General features: G+C 39.2%; 2 protein-coding genes and 1 pseudogene across 2 annotated transcripts in view; 2 read left to right on the top strand and 1 right to left on the bottom strand.

The window, feature by feature from the left end:
* PHC3 (polyhomeotic homolog 3) overlaps positions 1-19,796 on the bottom strand; it is a 54,545-nt gene that overhangs the window by 23,151 nt on the left and 11,598 nt on the right. Inside the window, exons 4-6 of the mRNA XM_070946442.1 lie at positions 18,737-18,814; positions 16,984-17,142; positions 14,232-14,330 (exon numbers count right to left, since the gene is read on the bottom strand). Coding sequence (XP_070802543.1) covers positions 14,232-14,330; positions 16,984-17,142; positions 18,737-18,814 — 336 coding nt within the window. The remainder of the gene's footprint in view (positions 1-14,231; positions 14,331-16,983; positions 17,143-18,736; positions 18,815-19,796) is intronic.
* LOC139318219 (A-kinase anchor protein 4-like) lies at positions 1,045-3,096 on the top strand. The gene has a single exon (XM_070945558.1). The coding sequence runs from the start codon at positions 1,045-1,047 to the stop codon at positions 3,094-3,096; it is 2,052 nt and encodes a 683-aa protein (XP_070801659.1).
* LOC139318819 (A-kinase anchor protein 4 pseudogene) lies at positions 9,850-12,192 on the top strand (annotated as a pseudogene).

Below are 19,796 nucleotides of genomic sequence, written 5' to 3'. Positions count from 1 at the left end.
TCATGCTGACTCACAGCCATCGTTGCATCATAATTGAAGAAACCAATTGCTGTTTTGAGCACCTTGGACACCTCAACTGATACCAAGTTTTCGCTTTTTTATTAACACCATTTTTACAAATCTGAATGGCTTGTATATACAATTCTTTGATGATTGGTCCCTCTTTTAACTCCTGTAATTGTCTTTTTATTTTCACTCATTCTGTGTAACAATATTGGCTGTTATTCTTATGATTTATTGTGATACTGTCATGTTTTATTATTATATTCTTTATGTCTTTTTTTTTTGGTAAGAATCCCATCCATCTTAGGCTCTTTTCTCATTCATTTCACGTACCATTTATTTCCGGGTATATAATATACAAAACCAAGCCAAGATGATATGATGAAACTGCAAATGCGAATCATACAAAAATAATAGATAAGAAAAATGAAGACTGTAATACCATAATGGAAAGTGGTTCAGGAATAAGTGAGCAGATTTTTAAAACAAGGAATAATAATGGACAAAATAAGGTGTCCTTTTCTGTGATAAGGACAGATGTCAAAGATTACGCTTCACTTTTCAAACACATTCAAATCAAGCAGTATTTATCAAGCTTCATGAAATGTAATAAAATATATTTTTTGGGGGAAACAAAACGACTTTTGGATCAATGTTATTTGTTTTGTGGATAACGTTCTAAACATTGGTTTATTTAAGCAGCAAAGAATACTTTTTCATGTAAATCCCCTATCCTTAACAAGATGAGTTTAATCCGTTGGTTTTACTTTAGTGCAGGTTGGGCAATGGGAACTGCAAAACAATCGAGTGTTAACCATGACCAAGGGATGATTGGCTGCTGGATGATATTCCTGCTTTATGATGTCACTGCTGTCATAGAAACAATCTGTGCACACAAATGAATATGCTACCAGCCAGCACAAGAGCATGGAAAGCTAAGAGAGGAGGCAACATCTTGAGTGGGGCAGGGTCAAGGTCAACAAAAACTGAAAGAAGAGCGGTCAATGACCCGGGTTTCAATTCTGGTTCCGTTTAAATAGTATGGCTCATGAGATTGACTGGTTACACAGTCAATCTGGCCTTTGCAAAGTAAACCTATACAGCTCTGAAGGAGAAAGGGATCAAGATCGTAAAGTTATCTGTTTTGTTGATGTTGCTAACCTTAACATAAAGGATAGAGACAGACGTAAAAGAAGTGCCGCTGACCCTTGCCTTGACCTAACTAACCTTGAAGAAAAAGAAGTCATTGTAATTAAGGACAACGAACACAATCAGCACAGCAATACCGAAGGAGCAGTCTGCCTTTTCAAACAAGGCTCCTCTGAAGAAGTTAACGTTGTGAGCTGGCTCAGCAACGATCTTCAGAAATACGCAATTGGATTCAAGCATGCACTAAGGCCCTCAGGCCCTCGTAAATCAGCTTACGAATCGCCTGCAATTGAAAAGATGTCCCAGGGAAGCGACACGTCTTTCAGAGGCTCTTGTAGCCAGAGAGGAGATGACCTTTCATATTATGTTAACAAACTTTGTTCCTTAGTGGTTCAAATGGCGCACAAAGAAATGAAGGATAAACTTGAAAGCAGTGGAAGATGCATTCGTCAGTCCATCAGAGGATCTAATGGCAAGAATGGGGATGACTATGGCAAGCTGTCTCCCAAACCATCAGCTCAGGAAGACCCCAGAAAGACCTCACTCTTTTACGGTGAGATGTCTAATCAGAGCAAGCAAAATGGCTACAATCAGGGAGCAGACAGACAAATGTTGGAAAGGAAACAATCAGCCCAAGATGATGGTTCTTGTAGCAAGGGACTGATGGTGTATGCAAACCAGGTTGCTTCCGATATGATGTTCTCGTTCATGAAAACAATGAAAGTCCAAAAGGGAAAGCATCCTCCACCAGCCTGTGTGGTATTAAAGAAAGTTCTCCTCAAACATACCAGAGATGTCATATCGGACTTAATCGATTCCACCATGAAAAACTTACACAATGTGACAGGAGTGCTCATGACAGATTCGGATTTCATTAATACTGTGAAAAAGAACCTTTTCAACGCTGGGACCCAGAAATCAACGGAGATTCTGGAAGCAATGGTGAAACGCTTATTTAAAGCACTTTCAGGGGACGATAAGAAATCTCAAAGCTTAGCTTTTGCGGCACTGAAAGCTGGTGCTCATTGTGACTCCAGAGGTCAAGGACTGCAGTTCGCATCACTTAAGGGTGAGATGCATGGCCCTATGGGTGGCAGAGGAAATGGACAGATGAGACCTCTTCCATCCGGAAGCAAGGGTTCAGATAAGCACTGTTCAATGGATGTGTATGCTAAAGACCTTATTGTAACAGCATTAATGTTAATACAGCAACATCTATTAGAAAAAAACAAAGACCAGGGATGCCGGGAGTCAAATACTACATCGTTTGGCTATGTCCATGACAGAACTGGTGGCTCCAAATACGGTTCAAGGCCAAGTGGAGGAAGGCAGGATAGCCTTGAATCACAAAAATGTGATATCTCAAGTATCCTTTTGTCAATCATCCAGAAAGTACTGAGAGAAGCTGGCTGTTCAGACGAGAGTTTTGACAAAGGCTACAAACAACCTTCTTTCGCTGAGAGCAGACCACAAAGGGCATTGTCAAAACCAAATGGATGCCCTGAGATGTATGACAACATGGAACAGATCAACAGACAATTTATCGACCAGCTGGTGGAATCTGTGATGAAGTTGTGCATGCTGATGGCTAAAGGCAATGACTCTGATGGAAGATGCAACGGGAGACCATTAGTAGGTACAGGATCCGAGGTGATTGTGAACAATCAGAACTGCAACAACAGTACACAAAACAGAGAACTGCAAGCTGTGCTCCAGTGGTTGGTTGCTTCACAATTCAACGTGCCAAACCTGACTTTCATGAACGAGCACAATGGAGAACTAAACAGACTTCCACAGCTGGCTGATAAAGCAGTCAAGAAAGGCTACAGTGTGGGAGATATTGTTCAGGAAGTAATGAAGTATTACGAGAAACAACAGATGGATGCCATGTCAGGATGCAGGCCTCAATGTGGACTGGTCGACTGGCTGCTTTGTAACCTGTAAGAACCAACTCTTCCCTCTCATGTTACTCTCATGTCCCCAGCGTAGGCGCCTAAACCATTCTTTTCTGGCGCATCAGACACCACCATTGCAACCCAACTGCAAGCAATAACGCACTGAATTGAAGCAGGGTAGCTGGGCAAGCTCATCAATAAAAAAAAGAATAAAAAAAAGTGAGGGGGGAGACAGGCTGTTTATTGATCACTTCAAACAAACCGTTACAGATAGCCAAGTCCCAGTTAGCTTTACCATCCTATTATCCAAGGATTGAAAAAAAAAAAAAAAAGCACAATAAATAAACAACTATGCAAAAAAAAAAAAAGGAAGTGCGGCATGGTTATAGCCGTTCAGATTTCTACCATCCCCATAAAAGGGTATTGAAAACTAATGAGAAAAAGCAAAGAACAAAGAAAGGGGGGGGGGGGAAGGGGGGAATTTGGGATGATTTTTTGGGGAGGGAGGTACGGCTTATAAATCTACCAGGTGCTAATACTAAAGGTATTCAAATGGTATTACATTCAATTTAATTTTTGGCAAACTTTTTTTTTTTTTAAAAAAAGAGTTTGAAAATCTGCAGTAGTATAATAAGACATCTTTTTGCAATATGCACATTTTGATTATTCCGATACATCTTTTTGCTATAAACTTCCTTAATTTTTTTCTTGGCATCTTTCATAATCTACTGACTGAAATGCCACTTAGCTCTAGCATATAATTTGGAATGTGATTTTCCTAATAATAATCTTGTTTATACAACCCTTTCTAGCTCCAAACAGTGGGCAACAGAAAACTCACTTCTACTACAGAGTTATGGCAGAGGGCGTAACAGCAGATCGTGGCATTTCAAGATAAATCCATAATAGGTTTTCTATGCTTTAATGGTTTTAATCAGAAAACATCCGAAAGTATCCATATCGCCACCACAGCACTTGAGTCAATATAATAATGGTGCCAATCATTTAACAGATTGTGTTGAAATGTAGAGAGATAGAGAAGCTCTCCCTTGGGTTCCAAATTAATGGGTCAGGGCAGCCCGCAAGATCTTTCATTCCTCCCAATAGTAAAAAAAAAAAAAAATCTTTCAGTAACCTGCACTCATCTAAAGTAGGACGTGTCATCCTTCGACTATTATTCATTGGTTGCCTCATACTTTCCATGATGGGAGGGAACACAGGACAGCCAAACATGATCCTCAGAAAAGAGTCCCTTCAAGCCATCTTGGCTTTTGAAGCGTTTATTTCCAAGCACTTTCATTGGGTTTAGGCATTTGACTCCATTCTGATTTCAGGTCGTCCAACAGAAACAGGCTAGAACCAAATCCTGTTGCATTTCCTCACCTCCCCACACCGCCAGTTGCTTAAGAATTTAACAAACCATTAGGCAAGCTGTTCATTCCGATATTTAGGGGAAATTTATTCTCCTCTTTAACCAGAAGCAAATAGTTTGGCTGCAATCAAGCTATAATGGAAAAGATGGAATCATCAGATCCTGTCACATACTTGTAGCTTTTATTCAATCACAGAGGTTATTGCTCATTAACAAATACAAATTAGTAAGAAAAATCTCAATCATGAACAACCTGAGAAGAAGAAGAAAGAGAATGGGACTTCCTCATCATGAGAATCATGGACCTGGCTTCCATCAATCATGGCATCCTGCTTTTAAGCATTAGTTTCAAGTGTAAATAACATGAATTAGATTTCACTACAGGTTTACCAGGTAAAATAAGGACTCGATGGTTAGGTTTATACAACACTGTATACTCTGAATCTGGATTAAGGTAAAGGTTCCCCGCACATGCATGCTAATCGTTTTCCGGCTCTAGGGGGTGGTGCTCATCTCCGTTTCAAAGCCGAAGAGCCAGCGCTGTCCGAAGACGTCTCCATGGTGATGTGGCCGGCATGACTAAATACCGAAGGCGCACGGAGCACTGTTACCTTATCACCAAAGTGGTCCCTATTTTTCTACTTGCATTTTTATGTGTTTTCGAACTGCTAGGTTGGCAGAAGCTGGGACAAGTAACAGGAGCTCACTCTGTTACGCAGCTCTAGGGATTAGAACTGCTGAACTGCCAATCTTCTGATCGACAAACTCAGCGTCTTAGCCACTGAGCCACTACGTCCCTACGAATCTGGATTAGTGGAATACATGATCTGAAAACTACCCAACCCCATTTTAGAGTAATTTAGCATGTAACACAAAGCTGGTGGGTACCTTCCATTTCTGGAACTCGGCAATAACAATATAATGAGTTAAATTAAGATTACGTGACTAGCTACCATGTGCTGTGACTAGCACTATGTTAACGCTAAACCGGAACATAGTAATTTGAATGCCGTTTTTAGCTTAACACAATTTTGCATTTGGGTTAGTACAATTAGCAGTGGGACCTACACCCTAATTATTTTTTTTGAAGGGAAGAGAAAACACAGAAAACATTACCAGCTAGAAGAGTTTAACACTTAACAGGGGAGGAAAAGTGCTTCTCTTCTGTAAAATCACCCAGTAAGCCAAGGATTTGTCATAATGCATCTCAACATTTATATAGAAAAGCCCTGGAATCAGGAAAGGCCAAGATTTTATAATAACATTGGTTTTAAAGATTTTGCAATTATAGAAGCATTTTTCGTGATACTTAAAGAACCTGGCAGAATGAAGAACAGAACAAGAACAACAGAACAGTTTGTTTCCTCTCGCCCCAGAAAGCAGGACGCAGAAAGCTAAAGAAAAGCAGATTCTGTTTGAATGTAAGGAAACGGCTTCCTAACAGTGAGAGGAATTTTACAGCACTACCAATTACCTAGGTAACAACAGCTAAACATTTCTCCAAAGGCATCAAACTCTTGGCTGGAGAACTACCTGTCCGGAAACTTTGAACCTGGATTACTATACAGGGAGTCCTTGAGTTACGACCACAATAGAGTCCAAAATTTCTGTTGTTCAGTGAGACATTTGTTAAGTTGAGTTTTGCCCCATTTTACAACTTTTCTTGCCCTGGTTGTTAAGTGAATCGCTGCAGTTGATAAGTTAGTAACCCGGTTGTTAAGTGAATCTGGCTTCCCCATTGAGTTTGCTCGTCAGCAGTTCGCAAAAGGGGATCCCATGACCTTGGGACACCGCAACCGTCATAAATATGAACCAGTTGCCAAGCATCTGAGTTTTGATCACGTGAGTGTGGGGATGCTGCAACGGTCGTAACTGTGGAAAAACGGTCATAAGTCACATTTTTTTCAATGCCGTTGTAACTTTGAATGGTCACTAAACGAATTGTTATAAGTAGAGGACAACCTGTATTGACTTAGGAATAATCAGGATAGCCTGAATGACCCCTTTCAACTCCATGATTCTATGAAAATGCAGACTTTTCAAGACAAACAATAAGAAAAACTCACAAGTGTCTCCCTCCTTTCCTTTATACACACTTTTATTTGGGATGCTGTTTTTTTTTTTTGTTCGTTTATCTTAAAAGCACAATTTGACAAGCCACACTTCTTTTCTGGTTCTGCTTATATCCATATAAAATGTACCTAGGGGTTGTGTTGGATGAACATGGGCAACACGGTGGCTTGATCTTAAGGATAATATATACTTGGAAGTTTATCTCCCTTGATTGTTCCAATTTTACACTCCCACCGTCCAGTCAGAGCTGAAGAAGCTTCCTGGATGAGAAGCAAAAGGTCTTCACGGAAAAACAAGAAAGTCCAGTTGCCTCTGAAAAAAGCACCTTTGGGCTAAACCAGGGGTCTGCAACCTTAAACACTCAAAGAGCCATTTGGACCCGTTTCCCACAGAAAAGAAAACACTGGGAGCCACAAAACCCTTCCTGTGCCTGCCTGTTTGTTGAGCAGCCACAAAACTAGCATATGTAGTTGAATTAAATTTTCTGTTTTCTTCTGAAACTTTTCTTTTCTTGGATTTATCCATGGTTGGCCTACCGGGGGTTGAAAAGCTCAATAAATCATGTGCCAGCGGGTGTCGCACGTTGGCGGTTGTGATACCTATTTTGAGTGACAGGGAGCCGCAGCAGAGGGGTGAAAGAGCCACATGTGGCTCCAGAGCCGCAAGTTGCTGACCCCTGGGCTAAACCAAAGATACTGTATGCCTAGAAGCTAGCTGAAATCTATTGAAAGGTGAGTATAAAGTTTTGAGTAGAAGAGTACATATTTTGAATCATGTAATTTTATTTTTGAAATATTTCTATCATTCTCTGCAAAATTAATGTAAATAAAGGATTACTACTGAGTCGCAAAAATGTTAGATAGATTGACAGACCTAATCTTTAAATAACTAATAGATCAGGCATACTGTGAATTCACCTCAGTGGACAATTATCAATACACAGAATGGATGGGATGTACACTTAAAACACAAGAGAAAGGGAAACAATTAAGAAGCCTTGTTAAAAATATGAAACCACAAGGCCATTACTTTCAGTCCTATATTCAAATTTAAATTAAAGCTGAATGGTGTTGTCATCGGAAGAATAGATAGGGAGATTTGATTGAGCAAATAAATTATGTGCCAACATCACTCCAACGTTTATTAGATTCCTTTACATTCTGTTTCCAAATTTCACATAATGAGATGTATAAAGCTTATCTATTCTCTGCCAGTACGAAATGTTATTTTTTGTGCTAGCTTCAGAAAACATAGTAGCACACATAAGGAAGTCAAGCTAAAACAATTTATTACCACCAATTTTTGCTGTAGAAAAAGCTACAAACGGTATTTATACTACTGTGAATTTCAGTGAGAATAAAAAGCTTAAGTGAAATCCTCTACATTAATTATTGATTTGTTAGATTTCCTATCTTTCTTCAAAATGTTCAAAATTGCTTCCATGGGAATTCATTTCATCCCCAAAACAACTGTGAGGCACCTCTGGTTGAGATGGAATAACTTAGCCTGTCACCCTAAAGGGATAAGAATGGATGTGAACCTGTCAAACATATGGATGCAGCCTTTGACATGTTCCCATGGCATATTTTTCTACTCATATAGTTTTAATTTGTTTGAGTCAATTGGGGTGCAAGAGAATTTGGAGAATCATAAGTGTGCACCCATTAAAATTTTAAATAAATTAATTGTAACATGAATATTTAATTCTATTTTTTTTTTTTTTTGCTCTGCCAGTTCTATTTCTCTCTTCATTTTGGCATTGTTCCTTTTAAAATCTGTCCTCCACCATATCATCAAAAGCTGTGTTTCTTGATCTTGTGAAAGTTCCATACCCCGAATTTCCAAATTTTATGGAACTTATTTCCAGGTATGTGATATTTTTGAAATGCCAACAGCACTTAACCTAAAAGAAACTTGAGACAGTATTAGATCTCAAATTTCGAACATTATATTGGAGAAAAGGAACTACTTTCCACGCTGAATTTCACTTATCAGGTCATCTATCTTTCTTTCCTCTGAACTTTCAGGGCTCTGTTTGTATTGGTGGTTTTTTAAAAAAAATATTCATGACTTCTTCCTTAAATAAACAGCAACTCATAGTTTAACTCATTATTTAATAAGTAGCTGCAGAACTCAGTCATTTTTCTATAGTAAGACACACACATACACACACACACACACAAAATTGAATCTGCGTGTGCATATTGCCCCTTGTGTTAGTTGTGTCAGATGCCTGGGAATCTTTTCTTTCCCCACCTCTGTGGCTGTAATACAACTAGTTGTTATTCTCTGTTGATTGACAGGGGCTCCCTTTGGAACCTTGATTGTGGCTGCTCCTGAGTGATTGCTTTATTGCTGTTCTTCCAAAGAATGGCTGTTCCATGCCCTACAAAGAAAGTAACGCTAGACTTTTCCATACTTCTGAATGCTTCCATGGAGCTTAATAATTATTGGTAGAGTAACAGTTGTAGGTTGTTCAGAAATAAAAATATAGGTACAATGTACACAGACTACTGGACAATCAATAATAGAAACATGGGAAGCCATTCCAATACTGTCAGCATCGTTTGACGAAAGTTGTCCAAGCTTTCTAATGAAGGGTTCTCCACCTTCATCTTGAATGAAGCTGTACTTGCAATGCAAATCCTTTACCAGTCAATTTCCAAATCTATCAAGGGCTACTAGACAAGCTACCTTAAACTGCTTTTATGCCATATAGGGAGTGTCAAAACTTTCCCACGGATGTCTTCTCTATATTTTATTGCTTCTTGCATGTCCACAATGTGCCAAATGCAGCTCAGTGTTTGCTACCAGCTCTTACCCACTGCAAGCAGATCTGCAGCTAAAGATGGCAGATTCTTTTTTTTATGGATATGGCAGCTGAGCACGCAGAAAACAACGTAAGAATTCCCTAAATGTACTGTAAGTGCTTCTCCAACTACCTGTAATTTGTCACACTACTTTTGCAGTGATGCTCTGAAGGACATTGTAATTAAAAGGTCCCGTAAGGTTTGGTATAGAAATAAGTTAACTACTCTTGATTCTCCACTATTATTTCAAGGAATGCAACATTACTTTTTCCTAATCTAGACAAATTTCTCATAAACTGGGTAGGTGAATGAGAAAAAGTAGCTGAAATATATATTATCAGAGGGTGATAAGATGCTTCTTTGTGATGTCATTGCTGCCATAGAAACTATGTGTGCACACAAGTGAAAATGACATCTGGCAGCAGAAGAGCATGGAAAGTTGAGAGAGGAGGCAACATCTTCGGTCTGGCAGGGTCATCAAAGCAGTTCAGCTGATAAGGAACAACCTTATAGTCTTAGGTACATTTCCACTTCCAAGCCTCAGAAGATGTCTCAGGAAGTTGATTGGTTACACAGCCAAGCAGGTGTGTGTAAGGTCGATCTCTATAATCCTGGAGGAGGAAAGGATCAGGAACGCAAAGTGATTTGTTTTGTCGATGTTTCCAGCCTGAACATTAAGCAAACAGATGATACGGATAAAGATGCTGCTGGCCAGTCTAAAAGCAGTGAATCTGCCACAGGACTTGATCTGGGGAAAATGCAGGACAAAGAGGTCATAGTAATCAAGGACAGTGACACACCAGAACAGTCTAAGACAGAAGGAGCAGTTTGTCTGTTCAAACAAGGTTCAACCGAAGAGCTTAATGTTGTGTCCTGGCTTTTTGATGACCTGCAAAAATATGCATGTGGATTTCAGCATGCACTGTCCCCTTCAACTGCCCCTCCTGCACAAAAGCCATCAGCAGCGGACAAGATGTCCCAGAATAACAACAATACAGCTTTCAAAGCTTCGGAAGGTCAAAAAACACCATCAGATGAAGTAGCATGCACTGTCCAAAAGCTGTGTGCTTTGGTTATGCAAATGGCAAGTAAAGAGATCTCTGAAAATTTGGAAGACGCCGCCAGCAAATGTATACGCCAGGCAATTTATGCTAGTAAAGATGGGAAAGCTCTTAATCCCTCTGGTTCGGTAAGTAAGGTTGCATCCAAGATGGTGAATGATGTTATGGAAAATGCTCAGGATGCCAATAAAGATAAGAAAGAGGAGGGTAAAGGACTCCCCAAGAAAACATCACTTTTTTATGGTGAGTTATGTTCCAACCAAAGCGAATCATGCCCAGAGGAAGAAGGAAGACCAACACATGCCCACTTGATACATCCAAGAAAACAGATGTCTTGCAATGATGGTACTAGTTCTTTCAACAAAGGGCTAATGGTATATGCAAACAAAAATGCTAAGGATATGACATTTTCATTTGTGAATGCCACCAAGATACACAAAAGGCCACCACTCCCAGCCTGTGTGATTCTGAAGAGAGTGTTTCTCAAACATACAAAGGATGTCATATCGGACTTAATTGACTCTACCATGAAAAATCTGCATAATGTCACTGGAGTCCTCATGACAGACTCCGATTTTGTTACTATGGTGAAGAAAAACCTCTTCAATGCGGGAACCCAGAAGTCAACTGAGATTTTAGAAGCAATGGTATTAAGAATGTATAACGCTTTGATGTCGGATACTAAGGACAGAGGGCATAGTCTTGTATACTCTTTATTGAAAACAGGATGTTCGTTAGACCCCAATTCTCCAAATATGCACTTTGCATCTTTGAAGGGTGGGGTCCATATGAGGGAAAAGGTAAGGCAAGATGGACAGTCATCAGCACAAAAAGTAGGTGAAACAATAATTAAGGATGGAATTAGCATGTTGAGATCAAGAGCAGGAGGCAAAGGTTCAGACAGGGGATGTCATGATAAGAGGCCAGAAAAAAGTAACTCTACCACTGAGTTTCTAGCAAAAGACCTCATTTTGACAGCTTTAATGTTGATACAACAACATCTCTTAACTCAGTACAAAGAGCCTGTTTGTGAGTCAAATACATCTTCATTTGGATTTTATGAAAAGGGAGGCAAACATGGTTCTAAATCTCATAGTTTCAATTCCAGGAGTGATCCACAGCAGCAAGAATACCAGAGGGGGGAAATACAAAGTGCCCTTCTGTCAATCATCCAGAAGGTCCTACAAGAGGCTGGTTTCAATGTAGATGAGTGTGAAATAAGCAAGAATACCAAATCAAACTCGTATGATGATAGATCTAGTAGAAAGCCTACATCCAAACAGAATAGTTCAGATGTGGATTGTGAGAATATGGAGCAGATAAATAAGAAATTCATTGATCAGCTGATGGAATCTGTGATGAAGCTCTGTATGTACATGACTAAAAGCCCTGATTTTGTTGTTGAAGATTACTCTGACGAGCAAGGCACATACATCACAGCAAGAAACAAAGGCATGTCAACTCCAGATTCAATGTTATCCCAGAAACCTCCACGAACTAATATTGGAAAACCGCTTGTGCCTGCTGGTTCTGAGGTGATAGTAAACAATCAGAGCTCCAACACCAGCTCTCAAAACAGAGAACTCCAGGCTGTCCTCCAGTGGATGGCTGCTTCTCATTTCCAAGTGCCCAATCTCACTTTCATGAATGAGAATGATGACGAGCTGAAGAAGCTTCCACAGCTGGCTGACAAAGCAGCCAAGAAAGGTGCAAGTGTAGGGGATATTTTGCAGGAGGTAATGAAGTATTTCGAGAAACAACAGGTTGACGCCGCTGTGGGAAATATGCCTCGTTGCGGATTACTTGACTGGTTGCTTGCTAATCTGTAGATAAGTAACACCACCTCCCTCTCATTGCTTCCACCCAGCAAAGTGCCATCTTACTTGTAAGATGGAACAACAATACAGCTCATTTTCCAGAGACAGCGGTTCCACAGGCTGACACACACAAGCTGGGTAAAATCACCAATAAAAAAATACAAATGTCAACTGTTACTAATTTGTTTATTATTTTTTATGTAGATATTATAAATAAGTTATAAGAGTAAAAATAAATCCTAAAAGTATGTTTTTAATGGATTGTTATCAAAGCTGTTGGTATACTGATGGTATCATCTTTGATTTTTCTTTTGTTTAAAGGACATAGTTAATATCCTTCTACTTTAGGTCTAATTAGAGTTCCTTTTCTCTTCATTACTAACTCTAGCAAATAATTCAAAGTTGGATGTTGACATTGTACTTGCTAAACCTTTTTTTATATATATTTCCAATTTTTACTGTATATTAATAAAAATCAATTAAACTTTATCATCTTTATGAAAATAATTATGCTACTATATTTATTGATATTTAGTCACTCCATTGGTATCAGTCCATTGTACTAAAATTAATGAAATATGGTCATTCTTGCTGATGATCTAGAACTGTTGTGAAAAGTTTCATATATGTATTTACATGTAGGCAAACTCTGTCTCTGTCCCCCTCTCTTAATACACATACAGAGACACACTGCTGTACTGATTTGTCTTTGTTAAAATTTTATTTTACTTTTATTCCTTTCCTCTTTGTTGTTTTATTAAATAATGGCCATTTTTTAAAAAAATCCATAATAGTAATGCTAAAACAAATATAGAGGGATAGATATTTTAATCAACAGTAGAAATTGTTATGATTTGTTTCTTCTGAAAAGTTTTTACACACCCAGAATTTTATGTACACTTCTGCAAAATTTGCCATGTCACTAAACCATAAAATCCCTTCTGATATGGGGTTGTTTATTGTTTGTTATAATTAATTCATCCAAAGTTGTGTTCATGCTTGTATAAATAACTGGATTTTACCAAACACAAGAAAGCAGGCATTTTCACAGTTAGATTATTTGAACAATAAAGTTCTCTATTGTCAATTTTTATTACTTTGATTAAAGACACAAATATATAGGAACCGTGAGAATGGCTCAAGTGTTACAGGTGATTAGCCAATGCTGCCTACTGTGTCAATCTTTTTAAAAAAACAAGTAACCGAGGAAGTTTTTCACATAGGTATAAAAGACACCCAACCTACTTGCTCTATCAAATTCTTGAATCTGAAGGGAGCTACTCTGAATATTATATCACACTGTATGCAGTCTATCCCATTACTGTTAAATGCATGTCTTATTTGCTCAACGATGAATTAAAGAAGGTTTAAGAATCTGAACATTAATGATTGCTGTTAGTTCTTCTTTCACCACAATACCAGTGTAACTTTAAATTTTATACCAGGAAAATATGCTAAAGGAAGTTTGAATACTCAGCTGACAGTATTAAACAATGGGCATTTTTAGAAATTAATCTTGTTAACAGAGTATAGGTATGGTTAGGATCACAGACTCTGTGTAAATACATTTCTTAACTGGGTGCTTAAAGAATTAATGTTAAAGGTTAAAGCATAATATTTGATGCATTGTTTTCCAAGTTGTTTTTCTCCCTCAGTATGTACTAGCTAAGTATGACTACATGCATCAGTTCTGTGAGGGTGATCATCCTACTTTCCATGGTAAAAAAAGAAAATAAATAATAATTTTGTCTTCTACAAAACACAAATTCACAAACTTTATACTATAAATTATTTACAATAGATCAAAAAAGAATGCGCATCTAGAAGATGTTGTATGTGTGTTTGCAAGAGTTTGAAGCTTCTTTAGCATTTAGAACCTCTGGCTTTTTGTGAGAGATTGCACACACAAAATCACTAATGCAATAATATTTTGACAACAACAACAACAACAATGCATATGAACACAAAGAGGAAAGTTGCATCCCAGTCCTTCACAATGGTTCTGGGTTACAGGTAGACACACACACTCCCCACAATCCATGCAGCCTCACCTGAGTAGCTGCAGACTGACAGGGAAACGAAGATGATGAGGACACAACAGGAATGTCAGACTGGACAGCCGCCACAGTGGTAGCAGGCGTAAAAATCAGCTGTGAAGGCAGGAAAAAGAAAATTGAAAGCCACACAAAGCACACACATGTATATAGAGGCAGTCCTTGGCTTACAACAGTTCATTGAGTGACCGTTCAAAGTTACAATGGGACTGAAAAAAGTGACTTATCGTTTTTCACACTTATGACCATTGCGGCATCTCCAGGGTCACGTGATCAAAATTCGGATGCTTGGCAACTGATTCATATTTATGATGGTTGCAGTGTCCCTGGGTCATGGGACCACCCTTTGCCACCTTCTGACAAGCAAAGCCAATGGGGAAACCAGATTCACTTAACAATAACAACAACAACAACTGCAACAATTCACTTAACAACTGGCAGGGGTGAAATCCAGCAAGTTCTGACAGGTTCTGGAGAACCGGTAGCGGAAATTTTGAGTAGTTCGGAGAACCAGCAAATGCCACCGCTGGCTGGCCCCAGAATGGTGTGGGAATGGAGATTTTGTAATATCCTTCCCCCCAGGAGTGGGGAGGGAATGGGGATTTTGCAGTATCCTTCCCCTGCCACGCCCACCAAGCCACACCACGCCCACCAAGCCACGCCCACAGAACTGGTAGTAAAAAAAAATTGAATTTCACCACTGAACTGTGGCAAAGGTCGTAAAAAGGGGCAAAACTCACTTGACAAATGTTTCACTTAGCAACAGAAAATTTGGGCTCCATTGTGGTCGAGGACTACCTGTAGTCTGAAAACAAATTGGTGTGTCTTTTCCTTTAGCACAAGACCTACAAATACTTATTCTAATGTCTTAAAAAGAACCTTCACACTTTTTGAGTCGCTTTGCTATTTCATTTCTTTGAAGAAGAATGTCTGCAGCCTGAGGCTTTCCCCAAAACAACGTAATTATATGCTGTTCTTCATTGGTATTTGAAAGTTACTAAAAAGGAAACTGTCAAATAGACGTAAACACCTGGCCAACCTTGGCTGATCTTAGGAGTAGGTACTTGGTTGAGACACCACTACGAAGTATCAGAGTTGAGAACTAGGATGGGAAATCAAAGAAATCTCCCAAAAGAAGACAAGATCAAATCACTTCCATATTATTATCAAGAAAGAATGGAAATTGTTCCGTCCCTGAGTTTTTTCATTAAGTCGTAATTTACTTTCCTCATTTAAGTTGAGGCTAAATTCTCCATCAAACCAAATATCAATTTGATTAAAGGTATCTACCATTTCATCTTAGCCTAGATTTGTATCTATCTCAGCGTTTTAAATTCAAAACCTAGCTATGGCCAAATTAGAAATAAACTGTTAATGCAACAAATATGTAAAATTTAAAAGCGTGAACAGTAGCTCTAGTAAGGGATAAAGGAAGCCATACTAAAACTTAGAAAAATGAAAATCGTTTCATTGTGCTGGGGAGAAAAAAGTCCTCAGCAAGTTGCTGTTTGTATCAGAAAATCAGAGTTGAAAGAGAATGCCTACTTCTTGGAACCTTAGACCTCTGGCTGAACAGAGCAATCTAAAAGTTACAAAAAGAGGCACAGATGCTTCTTGTATACCTATCCAAGACATTACTAATAGGAATAGGAGTATTCCTATAATAATAGGAATGATAGAAAACACCTCTCCAAACATGTCAAATATAAGAGACTATAAAATTAGAGATGCCACTGTTTGGAGTCAAAGACTATTTATTTATTTATAAAATGTATAGGCTGCCCATCTTATCTCAAGGTAACCCTGGGCAACTTACAATCATAAAAAAATAGAACTATACAGGTTAAAAACATAAACAAGTTAATGTAAAATCCAAAACACTACAGCCAATTAAAAAATGGGCGGGGAGAGAGCAGGATGGGGGGAAGAGGTGGGATCCATTGTTAATCGATCAACCGCCCCCATTGTGATATACCCTAATTGGAACCCCAAGCTAACTGGAGAGCCAGTAAGCTCTTCTGGAAGGTCAGCGAATGGGGGCTGACCTCACCCCTGGGGCCAAGATAGTCCACAGAGCAGATGCAGGACATCTCCTGGATCATACCAGTCGGAATAGTCAGGCTGATGGGGCCCTCAGTATGTCTTCTCTGCTGGCACGGGTGGGGCAGACTAATCCCAGTGGGATGAGACAGTCCCTCAAGTAACCTGGACACATAAGGGCTTTAGAGATGATTATCAACACCTTGAATTGCATCTGGGAGTAAACCAGCAGCCAATGCATTTCATGGAGCAGTGGTGTTACATGGGTTATTCTTGGAGCTCCAAGAACTGTCTGTGCAGCTGCGCCACTACCCCACTAGAGCCTCTGAACGCCCTTCAAGCAGGGGTGCTATTCAGCAGGTTCTGGAGAACTGATAGCGGAAATTTTGAGTAGTTCAGAGAACCGGCAAATACCACCTCTGTCTGACCCCAGAGTGGAGTGGGAATGGAGATTTTGTAGTTTCCTTCCCTTGGAGTGGGGTGGGAATGGAGATTTTGCATGTTCCTTCCCTTGCCACGCCCACCAAGCCACACCACGCCCACCAAGCCACGCCCACAGAACCGGTAGTAAAAAAATTTGAATTCCACCACTGCCTTCAAGGGCATATAGAGCGTAAGTGCACTTACAACATGCAGCCAAAAGCCATACATAAGAGACAGGACAAGACAAAAACACCAAAAATGGTAACAATCAATCGGCAAGACTTACCATCTGAGCTCGGAGATACATCTGAGCCTGACTGGCAGTCAGATTAGGAGAAGTGCTGCCTAACAACATGGTCTGCTGCGTAAGGCTGCTGCTACTAGTGTTGGAGGTCTGTGAACGGCTTATTAGCTGTGCAGGTGTAGGAGAAGCAGAAAGATTAATCTAGGGAAGAAAAATAAATTATCATTAACTATCTTTAGTCCACTCATCTAAAAGCAGGTGCACCCAACAATTCTATTCAATTGTCCATTATACTGAAAACAAGATAACAAGATGCCTAAGTATCATTCACATTATGCAGTGAAATACCATATTTTTTGGAGTATAAGACGCACCTTAGTTTTTGGGGAAGAAACTAAGAAAAAGCTGATTGGCAGGTGGATCAGCCTCCCGGAATACCCCCAATCAGCTTTTCCCAGAGGTGAATTTTAGCAACAGGTTCCTTGGTTGTGAGCTCTGTGACTTGTTTTTTTTTTTTTCCTACTTTTTTTTCTGCCTCTGAAAGCCTCTGAAACAGAGCTTCAGAAAAAAAGCCTCTAAAGCTCTGTTGGGGGCTTCTTTTCTGATGCTTTTTTCAGCCTCTGAAACCTCCGTTTGAGAAGCTGGGCCGGGCTACATTCGGAATGTAAGACGCACCCGGATTTTCACCCTCTTTTTGGGGGGAAAAAGGTGCATCTTATACTCCAAAAAATACAGTAATATTTTTGTTTTGAAATTATGCTCCGTGGGACAGAATTTGGATATGGTAAAATGCTAAGTAGTCTCAGCTTTTAAAACTGTATTTTAGCCTGAAGTTTTTCTTCATTAAAAAGAATACTGGACACAGTTTATTACATGCTAACATTTGCTAACAAATAATAAGATAATTTTCCAAGCTTAAACATGGGAATTAACAGCCATATGTTTTTTATGTAAGCTTTGCCCATTTTTTTTAGCCAGCTATTAAATTTGAAGCTGGAATTGCTGTTCAGTTCTAAACTTGAAACACTCTCTTGCAATAAAAGTCCAACAACTTTTGGTAAATTGTAAATGTCATATAGTCTTCAACACTGAAAAGGTTGCCTAAATAAGCTAATATCAAGTCAGCAGGTTCTCAGTAGGTGAAATCAGGACTCTTAGTGAATTCCCATTACTCTTGTAATTTCTTTCTCCAAATAAATCTAGCAAGTTCAATATATATCATCCCAAAAGGTTTGAACCTCTTTTAGTCTTGCATTCAGAATGAACTCAACCAGACCATTTTTTCACAGCAAAATAATGTTTAAATGTCTATATTACTATTTACAGCATAAATGCACTGAGACTTTAATACAGGGGTGTCAAACTTGATTTCATTGAGGACCTTTGGGGGGCCAGATGGGGGGCGTGGCCAGGGTGGCCGTGACCAGCTTGATGTCACTCGTATCGGGGGCACCTGTGGAGACCAGAGGTCCGGTTTTGGCTGCGACGGCCTCCTGCAACCCTCTGCCAGCAAAAACGGAGCTTGGGAGGGCCGCATGCAGCCCTCCCGAGTTCCGTTTTCGTTGGCAGAGGCACTGCAGGCCGGTCCTTTGCTGTTTCCAGGGCAGCCTCATCGGCTAGATCTAAGCACTCCATGGACCAGATTTGGCCCCCAGGCCTTGAGTTTAACACCCCTGCTTTAATAGGTTAAGAATTCCAGTTGTTGCTCCTCAAACGTTTGCATAAACAATGTGAATATAAAGAATAAACATGGAAACCTTATAGATTAAGAGAAATACTTTTGCTAGACACTTACCGAGGTTTCTGACATGCTGGACTGCTGACTGACACTGCCATTAGGAGAAGCACACTGCCTCCCACCTGAAAGATTTGCCTAAACAGCAAGCATATCTATCAAATGAGTCATATGCATTGCAAGAAAAAATGCTTGACTAACAAGAGTGTACCCGCATTAAACTCAACGGCAGCCAGCCCCAAAGCCACAATTCTCATAATCACTTTTATTTGTGGTCTCCATTCTCTTTCATTCCAGTCGGCTTGCTATCTCTTTTGAAAGCTTAAAGCACAGGTCTTCAAACTTGGCAGCTTTAAGACTTGTGGACTTCAACTCCCAGCATAGCTGGCTGGAGAATCCTGGGAGTTGAAGTCCACAAGTCTTAAAACTGCCAAGTTTGAAGACCTCTGGCTTAAAGAGTCATATGTTATCCTGAACTAACACTCCATCCACCCAGTAAGGAATTCCATAGTGATTTCCTTCAACCAACCAATGATGGTTTTTGCAATAGTGAGAACAATTTTTGTCCCCTCTCTTATTTTGTTTTCCTCTTCCTTTGCTTGGATCGTAAGGATGAAAAAATGAAGCAGTAAATCTCTGGGTGGTATAAATGGGAAAATGGGATTATATTATCCAAATAAATAAAAAAATCAATAAGTTCTAACTTTTTACTGTATTTTGATAGGTCACTTTCATTCTTTTGTTTAATATTGCTGGAAGCTTAGAAATCTTTGTACGTGCAATTATTATAGAAAGATACTAGACAAAAATGATATCAGAACACATTCTCTGATGTGAAAAGAGCGAAATGAAATTCACTGTGTCAATAACACAAGAGATTAAAATAGTCAGATATTCACGACTAATGATTTTGAATTGTTACACGGTTTCAAAATAAAAATCAAATTGGTTCAGTCTCTAGTCTCAGGCTTCTGTTCCTTAATAGTAAGTTATTTTATTATTATTATATCAACAGACCATTAAATTACTGGGTTAAAATATTACTTTTTTTAAAAAAATGACCTCTTCCACTTATGAAGATTTTCTTAACTATTTATATCAGAGGTAGGAAATTTGGGAT

The sequence above is a fragment of the Pituophis catenifer genome, unplaced genomic scaffold (assembly GCF_029215685.1).
Source record: "Pituophis catenifer annectens isolate HBS135680 unplaced genomic scaffold, rPitCat1.0.hap2 SCAF_6, whole genome shotgun sequence".
Lineage (NCBI taxonomy): Eukaryota > Metazoa > Chordata > Lepidosauria > Squamata > Colubridae > Pituophis > Pituophis catenifer.
This window is presented reverse-complemented; position numbering and strand designations above follow the sequence as displayed.